The 17,373-nt window shown below is 36.9% G+C and overlaps 1 protein-coding gene across 3 annotated transcripts in view; it reads left to right on the top strand.

The window, feature by feature from the left end:
- Nucleotides 1-16,992, top strand: part of bcl7a (BAF chromatin remodeling complex subunit BCL7A) — a 41,231-nt gene extending 24,239 nt beyond the window's left edge. For 2 of the 3 annotated variants that reach the window (XM_068005791.1, XM_068005795.1), the window contains exons 4-6: nucleotides 3,327-3,494; nucleotides 10,821-10,945; nucleotides 11,831-16,991. In XM_068005791.1, the coding sequence (XP_067861892.1) occupies nucleotides 3,327-3,494; nucleotides 10,821-10,945; nucleotides 11,831-11,905 (368 nt within the window). In that variant the 3' untranslated portion in view covers nucleotides 11,906-16,991. Of the gene's footprint in view, nucleotides 1-3,326; nucleotides 3,495-10,820; nucleotides 10,946-11,830 lie in introns of all 3 variants that reach the window. The other variant, XM_068005792.1, reaches the window with a different exon arrangement.
- Nucleotides 16,993-17,373: the final 381 nt, after the last annotated feature.

The raw sequence follows: 17,373 nt of genomic DNA, 5'->3' as shown, positions 1-17,373 counted from the left end.
AGTGAGTTTGAGAATTGAGCCTGGAAGTAACGATGGCATTTGAGGTTATGCAAGTGCGGAGGGGGGGAACTGTTGCGGAGGTGGAAATAGGTGGTCTCAGTGATGGATATGATATGGGGTTGAAGTTTAGTTCTGGACACTTGAGGCTTCGTACAGTTGGGTTCAACCCAAGAAACCTCAACAGTTGACCTTGGCAGTGTGCCCATTTTGACAACTTCTTCACAAGGAATACCTGAGCAGTGGCCTTAAGAGACAGGCCAGGTTAAACACAGATCCATCTTAGCAACTAAACATCACAACTGCTTCAGACCTCAGGCTACCCGTAAGCAATGTCATGGGAGATCGGCTAGTAAGATTTTAAGCTTTGCATATAGAGCTTGTCGTACTTCAAATCTAGCGCACAAAAAACTGCTATATGCTTTTCCCATTGCGTCAAATTTTCCAGGAACCACTCAAAAAATGTTTTGCTATTCACTGTCTCACCACATCTCTTTTAAACTCCCACCAAATTCCTTGACTTATAGTGAGGAATGTTCTAGGAGATCCACATATGTTATAAAGATTAGGTGATGTAACACATACGTCTCTCATTCCTCTTCTGATCTTTGTCCATTTTATTAATTCCCAGTCAACTCTTGCTGTTCCTTGTTCCAAGTAAAGATTCCTAATAAGTTAGGGTGTTTTTGCGACTGGAAGGCTGTTTCCAGTGGGGTCCCACAAGGCTCTGTACTAGCTCCCTTGCTTTTTGTGGTATATATTAATGATTTGGACTTTAATGTGGGGGGTGGGGATGATTAAGAAGTTTGCAGATGATACAAAAATTGGCTATGTGGTTGATAGTGAGGAGGAAAGCTGTAGACTGCAGGAAGATATCAATGGACTGGTCAGGTGGGCAGAAAAGTGGCAAATAGAATTCAATCCAGAGAAGTGTGAGGTAATGCATTTGGGGAGGGCAAACAGGGCAAGGGAGTACACAATAAATGGGAGGATACCTATAGGTGTAGAGGAACAAAGGGACCTTGGAGTGCATGTCCACATCCCTCACGGTATCAGGACAGGTAGATAAGGTGGTTAAGGAGGCATATGGGATACTTTCCTTTATTAGCCGAGGCATAGAATATAAGAGCAAGGAGGTTATGCTGGAACTGTATGAAACATTGGTTAGGCCACAGCTTGAGTACTGCGTACAGTTCTGGTCACCACATTACAAGAAAGATGTGATTGGCACTAGAGAGGGTACAGAGGAGATTTACAAGGATGTTGCCAGGCCTGGAGAATTTTAGCTATGAGAAAACATTGGATGGGTTGGGTTGTTTTCTTTGGAACAAAGGAGGCTGAGGGGAGATTTAATTGGGGTATATAAAATTATGACGGGACTAGATAGAATGGATAGAGAGGACCTGTTTCCCTTAGCAGAGGGGTCAGTGACCAGGGGGCATAGATTTAAAGTAATTGGTAGAAGGATTAGAGGGGAGCTGAGGAGAAAATTTTCCACCCAGAGGGTGGTAGGGGTCTGGGACTCACTGCCTGAAAGGGTGGTAGAGGCAGAAACCTTCAACTCATTTAAAAAGTACTTGGATGTGCACTTGAAGTGGCGTAACCCACGGGGCTACGGACCAAGTCCTGGAAAGTGGGATTAAGCTGATATAACTCTTTCGGCCGGCTCGGACACGATGGGCCAAATGACCACCTTCTGTGCCGTAACTTTCTATGATTCTGTAATATCTTTTCAACCAACTCTTTTCATAAATCTTTTGCCCTTCCCCCTGTTGACCATTTTCTTAAAATTTATGATGCATTTCTTTTTATTCCTTTGCACGTTCCTTTCCTGCTAAAACGAAACTGTCCCTTGCTTAATTTCCAATTCTTTATAATCTTTGTACTATAATTTTTAGCAGTTCTTTCATAATGTGATTCATGAGATATGGCAAACTCCATGGGTAGAATTCCTATGCTGTAGATCATATTAGAGTTCAGTTATTATCTGAATGAGTGTTGAGCTTGACTCTGATCTCTGTAGCTAATAAGTTATGGACTGAGTTGCAGACTTTATCGGGATAGGTTTCATGTTATTACTGAGTATGAGAAATACTTTCCTATCATAGTGCATTGTTTTTGATTCCTTATAATTTGCTCCTCACCCGCAACCCCTCCCCCATATATAAAATTTTTAATGAACGGGCAAAATAGCTGTTACTATATCAGTTATCTGTGCTAACATTGAGTTAACCTAAGACGCACACAATCATGGAAACAGAAATGGGAAAGGGACAGTTGAAAGATTGTTGAACATTCAAACAGAAAATATAGTTGAAGGGATATCTAGTGACTGAGAAAGGCCAGACATAGTGGATAAATAAAGAGAATAAGAAAGATACAAATGTCTTATTCACTCTGGTGTGATCAGTTACTGCCCACTCCATTGCACAGCAACAAATATTCTAGTCTGGAGCCTTCCAGGAACCAGGGATTGCGAAGGAGGGAGAGTAAAGAATGAATGAGTTTATGTTGGGATGTTTTTGATTTGTGATCCACATGTTAATTGCTTAGCATGGCATGCCAAAGGAACAGTGTAGTGGAATGCTAAGTATAGATTACTACAGACACAAGTAGCTTATGAGCAAAATTTAGGCCCATTTACTCCAACACTGTTGACTTCCAGTGCATGAGCCTTGGGCATTTTATGGTACTGGAAAATGTAAAGTTATTGACCGTAACACACTTTTTTGTGGTGGTTTTGATATGCTATCAGAATTATGGCCATTCCATTGATCACTTGAGTGACCAGTCAGTTCAGCCCATTGGTGTGTTTGCGTTGACATAGAATTGGGTCTTACAAACACCGTGCCACTCATTAGAGGAGGAATCATCACGTATCTTGTCCTTCCACACTCCTGTAGGCCCTTTGAAGGCTGGTTTGGAGTATGGAGAGCTGGTCTTCTGCAAAGCACAGATGATAAAAATAACATGTGGTAGAGCAATACACAGGTTATTGATGGCATTGGTCTCACACTAACAAAAGACAACGTAAAAGGGCCTTTACATTGCAGCAAGTAACTATAGCGTGAAGAGAATTTGTCAGGAATAAGTTCTGACTTTACATGCTTTCAGCAAAATTACATGGATGGATCTGAATCATTTACATTTCAACAATAGTCAAAAAATCTGGTTTTTTTTTTAAAAAAGCAGAAGTCCAATGTTGTGTTCACCTGCAAGTGTTCTCTTTCTTCCCCACCCACTTTCATTCCTGCAGCATTTGGAAACGGTGTTAATAATGTAAAATAAATCTTATATCTAATTGACTGTTTGTGGTGTTTGTAAATTAGATGAGAACAGTAATCAGAGTTCCATAGCAGATGCCTCTCCAATGAAGCAGGAGAACAGCAGCAACCCAAGTCCTGCACCAGAGCAGAACTTAGTAACCCAAGCAGAGGGTACTGAGACTAGGACTGAGGAAGTTCAGCCCCCTGAGAAAGAACAACCCAGCTCTGAGGGTAAGGCTTCAAACAGATTTATGGATTGAAAACCAGGACGTTGGTGGAGTCCTAGGCTCCAAATCCAGTTGCACAAATATTCATGATATTTTATCTTGGGAGTGGAAGAGACTGTCACAACCAGCTTGCTGATTGAACCCATTGATGCCTGGGTGGAAAATTAGAACAAATTATATTTATAAAATGTAAACTCTGAGCGTGACATTTATCACTCAGTGTTTAGCAAATTTAGATGTTTTTTTATGTTGATGAAAGAAAAAATGGACTGCATTGCATTGTACAGATTTTTCTTGTAGGGAGATTTTATTAGAACATAAGGATGACAAAAGTACATTCCACAGAAAATTGCTGCAGAGAGGGAAGAGGAGGCAAATTAAACTAAGGATGTGCTTGTGGGAAAATAAAGTTAGTGAGGTAATACTCCAAAGGGCAAATACTCAAAAATATGAACATTGTCCCTGTGTGAATACAGGAGATATATAACTTATTGTTAAACAAATGACCAGTAATAGGGGTATGACTTAACGCTGGATTTTAGCCTTTTTCACGAGAACGGGAGACATTTCCTATGGTTACTTTTTGTTGTTTTCAATTTTATTTTTTTTGGATCCATGTAAAATATTTGCCTACACTTAAAATTGTGTAGTTCCAAGATTTTAATTCAAATTTGATTAATTTGAACAATGTGGAGGAACATATCTTAAAATTATCCATCCAAAATATTTGAACAATTCATTGTTACTTCAACATCATGCTCTAGTTTAATGGTGCCTGTAATATGCAGTGCAGCTGTATAAACACAGTACTTTAAAGTCTAGCGTGGTTTTCGCAAAAGTAACGTTTTGTCTAAAAGGCATTTTCAGCCCTTTCTTAAAATGGTTTGCACCCTCAAGTTTTTAAACTCCTTTTTCTCCACTGAAAGTGTTGACTACTGCTTACAGTTCCACAGGAATCAGCAACCCTTCAGTATCTCACCTAAGTAGCCACTCTTTGTGCAAGTCTGGATAGTGAGTAAACCATAGACATCACAGCCAAGTCCACCTATTAGCTATGTGCATTTTCCAGCAGGAGTCACTAAATAGCAATCAGGAGTAGGAACCCTGCCTGGTATTTTTTTTAAAAATATATATATTTCTGGCTCCCTACCACAGGAGTGCTGATGGCAATTGCAGTGGCCTGCTGCCACCAGTCGAGATTAGTTAACTCAGAACAACTGGGCATTGAACCTGGAGTCTTGCAGTCTGGTTTATTGGAACATTAAAAGTTGGTTTTAAAGAAGTCTTGTTTTGACTTAAATTGAGTACTGAAATTATATAGAGAATAATGGATACCTATGAGAGATTGCCAAGTAATAGTTTCATGGACTGGTTCAGGTAGTTTACCTGTGGTTTGATGACCAGAAAACCTTGTCATCACTCATGGATATCCATTATTTTCTGTAATGTGTACTGTAGAGATCATAGGTACTTTTTTTTTAAAACCACCGTAGCAGGTGTCATGGCACGTGCTTGTGGCCTTTGTGCTCTGTATTGTTGATGTGTGGTGCTCACAGTGGAAGATTAATGATTGTGAAGCAAGTTTATCAAGTGGTAATCCAGCTGCTTACCAGGGAATAAGAGAGTAAAATAGCAATGAGTAAAATGTAATTGTAGAAACTGTTGAGATCAAAGGCCTGGGCAAAGGAAACCTTTCCTCTGTTTAGCCTCTTCAGAAGCTTTTGTTATTACTGCTGCTGGAGATCTCTATGTCCCCTTTGTACAGTTCATTTCCTGTCTTGTCAATGGACTGATCTCTAGGAGACGATCAGGATGGATTTTGAATTGATAATGCACAAACTGAATCCATGTGACCTGTTCTCTGGGGAGGTCAACATTCAACACTCTAATTGGCAGTACATGGAGTTTGCAAAATGATCTCTCTCGAAAGGTCTAAACCTTAATCTCAGATTATCACGTGGCCTTGCAGGTGACTGTTTTTCTTTTCAACTATTCAACCTTGCATTAGACTTTTATGCTGCTCCCCTGATTTAGTACTTCCAGTCCCACTGTTCAGCTGAAAAAAATATTTATACAAGTACCCTTTACAGTTATCCCTTATTTACTATCACAAAATTTAGCACTTTGGTATCCACCTCTCAATGCTATACTGCTAACAGGCAAGGTGGAAGGGAATAAAAGGGTATTTACTTTGTTGTTTATACTTTTGTATAATACCACCATGAGCTTGTATGCTACATAAAAATACATTTGCTAAATGGCTTAAATTCAGCATTTTTTATCTAGTCCAGTATATGCTCAGGTTAATTTCCAGTATTGGTGGGTTTACTTTGTGCTTTTTGGGAGTATGGGGAATGGGATCAGAAGCTGAAGATCTTGCTTTCAAAGTGAATTCGTACTATCTGAGGTACTTATTAAGGGTTGTTTAATAAAATCAATGGAAACATATAATTGACTTTGGTTAATTACTACACTGGTTTAAAAAAATTGGAAAGTCCATTCTAGTCGTGGGTCATGAGCAGAATTGGACCTGAGAGCAGGTTGCCTGCTTTGCCTCTTGATTTGGAAAAAAAATTGTGACACAAGGGTGGGGGGGGGGGGAAGCTGCACAGCTTATAAAATGGCTTACATTTTCATTTTATCAATGAAATTTCAATTTGAATTCTTAGAGCCAAGTAACCAAGAGAAACACATGTATTCATTTAAATAGATAGCTAAACAAATAACTTTTTCTGTAATTGTTTTAATTTGAAATCTCCTTTTCTATGCCTTCCTGCCTCCAAGCTGTCCTTCATCTGGGAGGACGGGACCGTCTGGGTAGCAGACTTCTTCAGAGGCACCATGGAAGCTCCTCCATGTCTACCAATAAGAGGTGTGCTTTGTGGGACGGGATAGGTTTCTGTGTATGTGTATACATGTATGTGTACTTGTGTTTTTTTTCCTGAACTTTAGCAGTAGCAAATATTTGAATGATTGGAACTTGCTCCCTCTGAATGTGAGTCCCACATTAAGGCTAACATTAAAAAGCTTAATAAAAATACTAGCACATAATTTGTGGGATTATTTATGGGAGTAATTACTCGAATTTCAATATGGTGCCTTTCCAACAATTCAGCAATGTGTTCAGTTTTACTATGTCCCAAAATGCTTAATCATAAATACTCCGTTCATATTTACATTTCTCAAAATTCAGCCAGAATAACTAAGATCAAGTGGTAGTAATATGAATTTATTTTTATCTACAATACTCTTTTGAACATTACTAACTACACTTCAGTTATTTATTTTCCTGTGCCAATTTCCTCCCCTTCCTGCCTCTCCTGAAGGCCTTGTCTTCTTGCTGGGGTACAGTTACAGTGATACCAGATACCCTCCACTAACTCATTCAAGAGGCCATTATTCATAAATGAGCCTGGCCAGTTAGTGCCTGAAGGCTTTTTGACTCTGGAGGAGCATTGCAGCTTCAGCCCATCCTAGTTCAATGCTGGCACATGTTTACTTTCACCAAAAGTAACTGGTAATAATCAGAAGTAGGAACCCAGACTGATTTTCCTCTCTAACCAAGGGGTGCTAAAACTAACTAGTCCTAACTGCAGTCCTGCTGAAACTGGCTAACACAGTATGGAGCAGGGATCAAACCAAGTCCTCGCGGCCTATATGGTTTAGCTACTTGCTGGATAAACTTTCAGGGGAGAGTGCTTAGATAGTGTTTTTAAATAGTTCTTCACCAAATGTCTTGTGGGTGGTTCATAGTTAAGTTAAAATCTGATTTTCCTAAAATTATATATTAACTGTTTGGCCCCTTAATGCCAGTAATTCATATTTTGTGCTTGGATCAAGTTATTCATATTTTTGAGTTCAATGTACAAATAAACTCTCTATATTTAGTATCTGACATCTTATAAGAGATCCATGAATCAAATTTAACTGTTAATGAGTTTTTTTTTACAAACATGGTGAAACATTTTCCAATACATTTTCAATTTTATCACCAACATCCTGTATAGTACAAAAGCAAAATACTGCGGATGCTGGAAATCTCAAATAGAAACAGAAAATGCTGGAGAAGCTCAGCAAGTCAGGCAGCATTCGTGGAGAAACATCTTCCAGTCCTGACGAAAGGACTTCGACCTGAATTGTTAACTCTTTCTTTCTCCACAGATGCTGCCTGACTTGCTGAGCTTCTCCAGCATTTTCTGTTTATTCCTGTATAGTACAAGCTGTGTTACTGTACCTGTACCATTTGATTAAAATTAGTTAATGCTATTTTTTCCCCCACAAATGCTTGATGTGCTGGCAACCATGGAAATACTTCTATTTCTACATAAATTCTTGTGTAAATGGCCTATTCAGTTTGCAGCAATTATGAGACTATTCAGTTCATTAACCTTCAAAAATGTATCTAGCAATAAAAAAACTCAAACGCTTGTTTCCATTGCAAAATAAGCTTTCTTGCATAAATATTATATATTCATTACATTAGGGAACAAATATGGAAACAATCTATGAGCAAACCCTAAAAATATATTTTTAATGTTCGAAATGTATCCTTTAAGCATATCGGCATGGCCCTTTACAATCTTACCCATTCATAATTCAGTAATCCTATTGGTGGTGCTTTTTCTAAAAGATAAAACTAAATACCTACCAAGGTAATTGAACACTTTTGTAATAGAGACTTGTACCACTTTACTAAGTATGCATTGCAGGCAGGTCTAGAAAATGAATAGGCAGCCACAGGTACTTAACAGCCTTGTCGTAACACTTTCTCATTTAACATCTTTTTAAAAATCTGGTCAATTTTGGCTCATAAGTTAATAATGAATCTTAAAATATTCACATTTTTTGGAAAAAAAATTTAAAGGGTGCCCTAGAGTCTTGAGACTTCACATTTCAGTTATTGCAGCAGTGCTTTACGTATTTCTTTTTGCCAGTTTAATAGTAAAAGACAAACATTGAGTGGGAATTTTTTTTTATTTGGATGAATTTTATATTTAGAACATTTTTTTAGCTTATTCTTGGGATATGAGCAAAGCTGTATTTACTAACCATCTCTAGTTATGTATTTTACAGTTAAACACTTCCATTTATATAATGCCTTAAATTGCTTATTGAAACATCTCAAAGGTGCTTCATAATAATTACTTTTTGGTGTGCTTTGACTGTTGTGTGGACAAACCCATTTCTTTAGTCATTGATAAGATAATTGGCTTACTAATGCATTTGTGCTGCAGCATTTAGTACGGTACTGACCTGTAAAAGCCTCTTAATGTTTTTCAGTTTATGCAGAAAATCCTGACATTGCATTTCTTGCTTCCCCTCCCCACAAGAATTACAGACCCTTTTTCTATTTATGCTTCTAAAAATTTGTTTTAGTTTTCCTTAAGACTTGATTGAAGTATCTGGTACCCAAACTGCTGTTTAATATATATGAAAAATATAATTAGTTCAGTAATATTCTATTGATGAACAGTGAAGTGGTTAATACTATATCCGCATTACAAACTATATTTTAACGCTATTAAACTGCAAGACACTCATCAAAATGCTGGTTGTTTATAAAGTGTATAGTTAATTCAAGACTTGTATGGAAATTGTAATTTTTAGCCTAGGAATCTATTGCCATCCACTAACACCTTTATGATCCTTCCATGACACTAGGAGGTGTGGATTTATGTTTTGGCACAGTCAGTCTGGAGTATTAATTTGTGACTTAATTTTAGAATTTCACAAACCTAGACTAGTTTCTGATAAACACCTGGGTTCCTTTTGACCGTAGATATGCTGGGGATCATTTGGCTTTTAAATAGTTAATGACTTGCCTCAATAACCTAAAAGCTGAGCGGTCACAGCATTTCCTGATGTTAGATCAATAATTTTGAGATATTGCATTAAAAATTAAAAGGAACTGAACTAATTTTCCATCTACTCTGAGCTTAATCGTTTGTGATGCACATCACACAATCAAAACAATTATCAGTAAAATGTAAATATTTGTACAATTCATATATTCCAGATTTCTATTGGGGGAGGAGAGACCAATTAGCTGTTGGGAGTTCAATTTTTGGGAAAATTATATTAAAACGTTTTTTTAAGAATGATTTTCACTTTGTATTCATAGGGCTGTGCATCTTCAATTGTTTTCCTCAAGGGCAATGTGACTTCCCTTATCAAACTTGATTCCAAATTGCATTGAAAATGACCATGTTGGAATCCATAATTGCATTTATAAATGCTGACTTTTTGTAAAACAGTAGAAATAGTTTCAGATTTATCACATTTGATAAGGAGTTCCTGTTATGGATTGGTTACAATTATCTGCATGTGAATATATTCATGCTCAATTGAAAAGGTCAACATATATAGACCAAAAGAACAATAACTTAGTGTTTTTTAAATTGAATGCTATAGAATTGGCTTATTTTGGGGGAAGGGGGGGAGAGCACATCCACTTCTGAGTTGTTCAATAAGTAAAATATGTAAATTTGGGAATTTTGTATTTTACACTTGCATATAAATAGGACTTGGTAACAATATTTTCCTATGCTGTAAAACAGTCTTGCCAAAATATTCCACTAGAATGTGTAGAGAATTTTTAATTCAACTTTTATAAATCTCATCTCTCCTTTTTAGGTCATCCATGTGTCATTTAACAGCTGAGAGGGTAGGCAACCTGCTGGCTACCCATCTATCTGCTGGTGCTGCTTTGTAACTCCTTGCTAGAGTGCATGAGTGAGGCCTTGGGTGATGCAAATTTTTTGCCCCAACTGGCTAAGAATGGGAATTTGCGTGAAATCATGGATGTGACCGTGTGACTGCCAAACTGTGGTGCAGTGCATTGACCTCACAGATCTGGTGTGCAAATAATCTTTATATCTTGTTTGCAGAATGATAGAATTAGAACTGGTTTTAACAGTTTAAAGTTTGTAAAATGTATTTTGAAAAGATCTTTAAGCTGCTTCTGTTAAAGAAGTAAAACTATTAACCCGAAAACTTCCCAAATTCCATGCCTAGTAATGTAACCCAAAACATTCTCATTGAGGACAGCTTGTGCATTTTATTGATAAACATTTGGTTGAAATACCAAATTTCCAGAAAAATTCTTTTGTCCGTTTTCTTCTAGAGGGAGGGACTCTACTGAGTGCTCATTGTTCTCTTATGCCATGATTTTAGCAAACTCAAAGAAAAGGATCTAGCAGCTTGCCTTTGTCTAATTGTTGATTATGTTCCACCTTTGCACAATCTCTGTATCTTAAGATATTGTCTATCTTTACATATGTGAAAGGAAGGTAACCTGATTTATCTTGCATTTGCTCCTTTTTTATTGTAGACACATCACCACCAGCAGAGCCAAATTCTCAAACTCCTCCAGAATCATCTCCGACTGATTTAGAGAAATCAGATGTGCAGCCTTCAGGAGTCAAAGAGAACACAGAGACTACCAAAGATACTCAGGTACAAAAGAAGAAAAAGGTAACCGTGCAACAAATTCCAAACACATTTGGCATTTGTTATACACACTGCTGAATTTCTTTTAGAAAAGATAACTTATCCAAGATGTTAAGCTGAAAGCAGGTGAATTTTTGAATATTCAGTGAATTTTTTTATTACTTGTATACAGAGTTTGAGAATAAACTTCTAAGAAAGTCATGAAAAGCATTGCTGAGCAGCTGATGGATTCACAGATGCTTCGACTTCCATTTACTTTGACGTAAAATAGTTTAAGATGTAAACTGAAAACAGATTGGGGTCCAAGGGCAAGCAGTCTTATGAAAGTTGGGAATATACTCGTGCCTGATGAAGTCTGTTCTGGTTAAATTACTTAAACAATGCTTGGCTCCTGACAATCATTTCATGACTAGGCTAGAGTTTATAAATCCATAAGCATGTTATAAATATGGTCTGATTGTTCTCTCTATTCTCTTTAGTTTCTCTCTGGTCAAGCTACACATAACAGCATTGGCTAGAATATATGCTCTTTTGTCTGAAGAACTTCACTGCACAATGGAGTGTTTTGCACTCAATACTTTTTTTAAAAAGTAAAAGCATTGGAAGGGTATTTATTATGAATACCAGTGAAAATATTTATAACGCACACTGGACTTTTCACCAAAGCTTCCCTGCAAATCAATTTTTGTACCACATTTTTTCTGAATAAAAGGTGGTCGGTCCTTCATTCAGTAGTCCTTGTCTATCTGTAAACTTTATAAAAGTTTTTTGTTAGTGATTGAACTTTGTACAATTTTTCTTTCACTAAAATGCCATCATGAACCTTAGTAATAACATCCTAGGGAGAATGCTGTTAGTTTGATAGTCAAACTTAATTGTTTTTTTTTCTAGGAATCTGAAGATGGGGAGCCACTTCCAAAAAAGATCAGAACAGAGACCTCTGAGCAGAGTGCTGAGGAGAGTTAGGCTGTCCAGAAAACTGTGGGGTCACTTTCCACGTAAAGGTACATCAACAGGCCTCATTTCAGACCAACCATCTAGAAACTTTCACATTACTGAACATGGAGGAACCACTGACTACGAACGAATGTTGGGTCATGATCCAAGAAAATTTGGGAAGACTGGACAGATATGACGCTGACTAATTTCTCCTGTGAAATACACATTCTAGTGATTTATATATTTAAACTACTTTCACTGTTAAAGTTGGGTGGGGGGTGGAAGAAATAGACTCAGGAGGGTTTACGCACTGGTAGTTTATAAAACTTGTCAAGATCACATGTTTTTGCTGCTGTATTTTTCATTTCTTTTATTTATGTTGTAAAATATTTAATGATGGTACAGGTCAGAATTAGCATTCATGTGAAATCCATTATTCATGCCATTTAATTCCATTTTTGTGCCTCTTTTGTTTTTTTTAAAAAAAAGACCACTATCTTACTGAAAGTGCCCTATGTTTGCATAATGCCTTGAAAGTAGTAAGATTCTGTTCGTGATCATGTTAACCAGTGTAACACAGTCTGAACTATTCGTTCCTTTTCATATTTAGCTTTGTAATTTAAAAACACCCTACAAGTATCTATATTGGAGAGATCTATTTCCTTGAATACAGCCATGTATATAGGTTGTTCTATTCATTTACTGAGGTGTGAACTTAATATGGATTTCTAGATACAATAGATTTCTATGGGCCATTAAAAATACATTTCAACATAAATAATATCAATAATAGATTCATCTTGTGGGCTAACTCAAAATCTGGATGTAAAATTTCAACTAGTGAATAGGATCAAAGCACAAATACCAGTAAAGTTTAAAAATATTTAATAGGCTGTCATGGTGTCTTGGAGCACTGCCCTGATGGGCCATTAAGTGGAGATCCAAGTTTGTATCTGATTTCTAAGAGTACCCAACTGAATCTGTGCTGCTGTGCAGGGAAGATGAGGTAGTTTCTCAAGAGTCTGCAGCAGATTTTAGTGATGCTCATGCAGGCCTGCGAGCAGGACAGTCTTTGTTTGGATGCTGCATGTTGTGGAGAGACCAATAGAAATGGAAAAAAATGTAAATACTGTACCTTTTTTAGACGTTCCCATCTTCAAAATGAATAGTTGAAATATTCCCTGACATCAAGTGTCTCTCGTCAGCTAACGCAAGCCAACCTCCCACTTTAGAAATTGTCACTGAATTTCTGCTTCGGTACTGAAGATAATTTTTGAACTAATGTGATGTGGGAATTATAAACTTATTTTGATATTAAATGTTTTTTTAAGAAATTCTACAATCATTTACAAGCGGGACAGTTTCTTAAATGACATCACTTTGTGCAGTAAAATAAAAGAGAAATCAAAGCTTCCGTGGATTAAATCCTTGAAACCCCTATATAAGGCTTTGAAAGCTGTGGCACTAAAAATATGGATTCAAGTATGAACTGGGATCCTCTTCTGGGACTTGTGCTTGTTTTCTTTTATAATGGGGTAATGTTTTAATATCACCACCAGATGCACTTAAATTCCAATTCTGAAATATTGGTAGATTTCCATACCTCATTCATTCACATTTGAATGAAAACCTGTACTATTTAATAATTTAAAATGTTGATGGTTACATTTCCCTGTGAAGGTGTGTGTTACTTCTTTGGATTAAATAACTGATAAAACTGGTAAAGGCATTACTGCTTGTATTTATTTGAAACTTGATTTGTTATTTTTTGAGACCCATGGTTACAGCACAATTATATGGAACTGAACATCAAAGTAGTTCAGGACTACGGTTGTATTCAAGGAAATAAAGTAAATGTGTACATACCTACACTGTATTGCACTTGCACTCTGCATATGTAATAAGTGCTTATGTACTAGGAATGAGAAGGCATATGTTTCTGCTGAAATTGTTTTGCTCAAGGTTATCACTCTTGCAAATAAGAGTAATACATGTGACTCTTGCACACACAGACATGCCTGAGTTTTTCCATCCTAAACGTTGGGTTTTGAAACAAATAACTTTGTTTGAAGTGAATTGAATACTTGATAACCTAATTGAAAAATAAGCTCCAACAGTATATATCATTTTCATATATTCTAAATGTTTAAAATTCTATAACTCAGACCACTTATAGAATTCGATTACTGAATCTGAAGGCATTTTAGGGGAGAAATTCAACTCGTGATCACCTCTTTAACCATTGATCTGCCACTCCTGAACTGCACCGGGTGCCATATTGGCTCAGATGACTTTTAGTCATCTACAGTGCCTACCTGAAATAGGTATTAGGCTCTGAAATATGCAAATCAGGGTCCTACGCTGGTTGTAAGGCCCTGACTGCAAAATTCAGGTACAAATGGGCAGAGATTGCACGTGCATGCTCTGCCTAGTTGTACTAGGTGTTAAGTGGGCCATCCTTAAGGGGACTACTGAAAAAAGGCCAAGGAGAAGCAAGAGTCCTCCTCCTGGACCCACAAAAGAACTCCAGCCCCCTGCTGGCACATTTCAGCCCACCCTCCCATCCCATCCAGACTCACCCTGCCAGCCGGCTTAGCATAGGATCCAGCTGATTTCTGCCCACCCCAAAGAGCAAGCCACAGCAAAGCATCTGTTTTGTGCTCGCCAGCGGCATTTTAATGAAGCCCGAAGCTGAATTTGGCTTGGGCCTCGGGCTGGCACAGACTGGCTCACTGCCGATTTTGCTCTTGTTTTGGGTGTAAGTTGAATTTCTCAACTTTGTCCTTTACCAGTGGGTTAACAAGTATGTCTGGTCTTTGGTGAATGATTTTTTTGGCTTCGGTTTTATACTTTTTTGGGGAGGGAGGTAAGGAGTTTTTGAATTTGTCCTTTGGTTATCCTTGTGTTGAAGAAGCTATAGAGGTGGAATGTCAGCATTGTTGGGGACGTGATTATCTGTTTTGTGTCTGCAGGAATACTATTTGTCATGGTAGTGGAACTACTTTGTGAGATATACTATGTTGGAGTGACTCAGGAACTGATAGTATGTCTGGTTGTTTCATTTATGGTCACATGCTCAAATTCAAAATTGAAAATAGTGTTGGGGCAAAATGTATCCAGTGAGTTTAGAGACCCAAGCCATGTATAAATAGTCCCAAAATGTGTCCCAAATAATTTACAATTTGTATTTTTCACGTACAGCATTTTAGAAAATGCTCAATGTGCCATTATATGGCCACTTTTTAACTTCATTGTTTCATATAAGGTTGAAGGATTCCTTTATGACGGGGACTTAGTAAAGCTGAGTTGTCTCCTAAACCAAATTGAACTTGTTCTACTGTTGCTTATACAAATAAGCCTAAGTGCCATCGCTGTGTTTTTTATTTGGAAACTGACTGAGTAGAATGGGATCAATTTGCAGGTCGTACAACTGAACCAAATAGCAAATGACTTGCAGGTCCCTAAACAGAATAATATTGAATAGTGGCAGGAGAAACAGGGTGCTTCTTAATACTGAAGGTGTGTACTGTTTGAAAATTCCTGTACAATAATTGACAGATATTTGAGTCACTAAGTTTGTACTTAGTTCAGTGTTTTTCTTAGACCTCAACAGTGCTGATTTAGGAACCAAGTCCACAGTGAAAATTCCAATTATTATTCCTAAAGGGAACAATTTTTTGTTTTTCCTTGCAGAACTTTCAAAAGTAATTCTCAATAGATATAAAATTAATATCCTGTTTTCCTTCAAGTAACTATTCCAAGGAATTGTGGTTCAGTTCCGGTTTACTGTGAAACCTTGTTACAAACTACTGGGGACCGACAAAACTTTTTTTTAAAATTAGGTTCCATAGTATTGCTACTGTTTAACTCTTTACATTTTGTATTGGTTTTGTACATGATGGATACATAAACCAAAAAAGTTAAAGTTTTAAAGGTAGATTTACTAAATGTGATGAGGTGTATGATAACCCAAATAAAAAAATTGTGAGTGACTTTTATGTAGGTATTTGTCAGTTTCAAGACTGCTGCAGTGAAAGCTAAAGTTGTATACCTCGTGTCATGAAGGGGCTCAACAGTATAATTTTTTTAAGCTATTAGCAACACTAATGAACTTTGTGGGTGTGGTGTGAATTTTTTTATAAAGTTGGGTGTAGTCTTGCCTTTCCATAACTAAATTTGGCTTTTGCTAATAGAGTTTCTGTACAATGTAATTTGGGTATTGTCTGTTTTTCCATTTGAAGCTTATACAGTTGTATGTTCAAGAAAGCTTCTGGCAAAAGAAAAGTAGAAAAAAATGTTTTCCCTCTATCATGAATGCAGCCTTTTCATCACGGCTAAAGCAGGAAAAATGTATGTAATTTTATTTAAAAGAAACCTGGGGGTAGTGCAAGTTTTCCTCTTGTATACTAAAAAAATAAATGTAATGTTGGAGCTTCTGTTACATTTTAGTTCCTACCTGAAGCTTCCTCCTCCTGAGGAATGCTTTAAAATGAATCTCATCTTAGATCTGTAAACTCTAAGCTGTTGTAATATTGCTGGACTGTAATATTACTAAGGCCAGAATGGGTATTTTAACTTTGTTTTCTAGCAAGTTTTGTCTTTCAAATTTTGCCCTTCCAATTTTTATGTTGAAAGAAATTGGAAGAATCACATTCCAAATTTTTTGTAGAAGTGCTGGCGCTTATTTACTAACAAATCAACACGGCAGCTCTCACACTGTTGTAATTTTAGGACTTGAATTCCATGCTACTGCTACACTCAATTAACTACAGGAAGCTATGCGAATACTGTTCAGGTGTCAACATGAATAAATTTATCTGATCAGACTGCCCATCTTTTAACAACCTATTATGATTTCTAGAGACCGAAGCTATCATGGAAAAAATGTAACACTTTCCAACTGAAATGCAATGTGTTGTACAGCAGTATGTTTTTTTCTTATTTATTCTCAAGTATGGTTTGTACCATGTACAATGGCTCTGTTTTCATGAATAAAAAATTGTATAACAAGGCTGTGTTTTTATTGATAGTTGTGTATTGTATTTTTATTTCCTGACTATTGATAAAAGATTATAAAATGCAGATGACCTGGAACCTGACCCAAAATTAAACTGTTTACAGGAACACATCATGCTTATGTTGTTGGTGTTCTTTAATGGTTATTAATTGGTCATCTTAAATTAATAGCAAGATCCCACACATTTCTACCTGCCAACATTTTTCAACAGGTGCATCCAAAACTTAAAGGATTTCAAAATTGTTGCATTCAAAAGTTGGTTATCTTGGATTTTGTGTCGTCAGATCCTGTTTTCAAAACTGACACTTCTTTGTGGAAAAACATCTGAAATTTGGAGATAATTTAAATGGTAGCACGGCACTGCTATTCAGATTACTGGAAATAAGATAATTTTAAAAATAAAGTAAACTGCACTTTGAAGACAGCTGCAGGCCTTGACTTAACTGGGTTGGGAAGAGGGAGGTGGGGAGAGGACACT

This window comes from Heptranchias perlo, chromosome 25, assembly GCF_035084215.1.
Source record: "Heptranchias perlo isolate sHepPer1 chromosome 25, sHepPer1.hap1, whole genome shotgun sequence".
Classification (NCBI taxonomy): domain Eukaryota; kingdom Metazoa; phylum Chordata; class Chondrichthyes; order Hexanchiformes; family Hexanchidae; genus Heptranchias; species Heptranchias perlo.
Note: the sequence above shows the minus strand (reverse complement) of the source record. Positions and strands in the feature narration are given on the sequence as shown.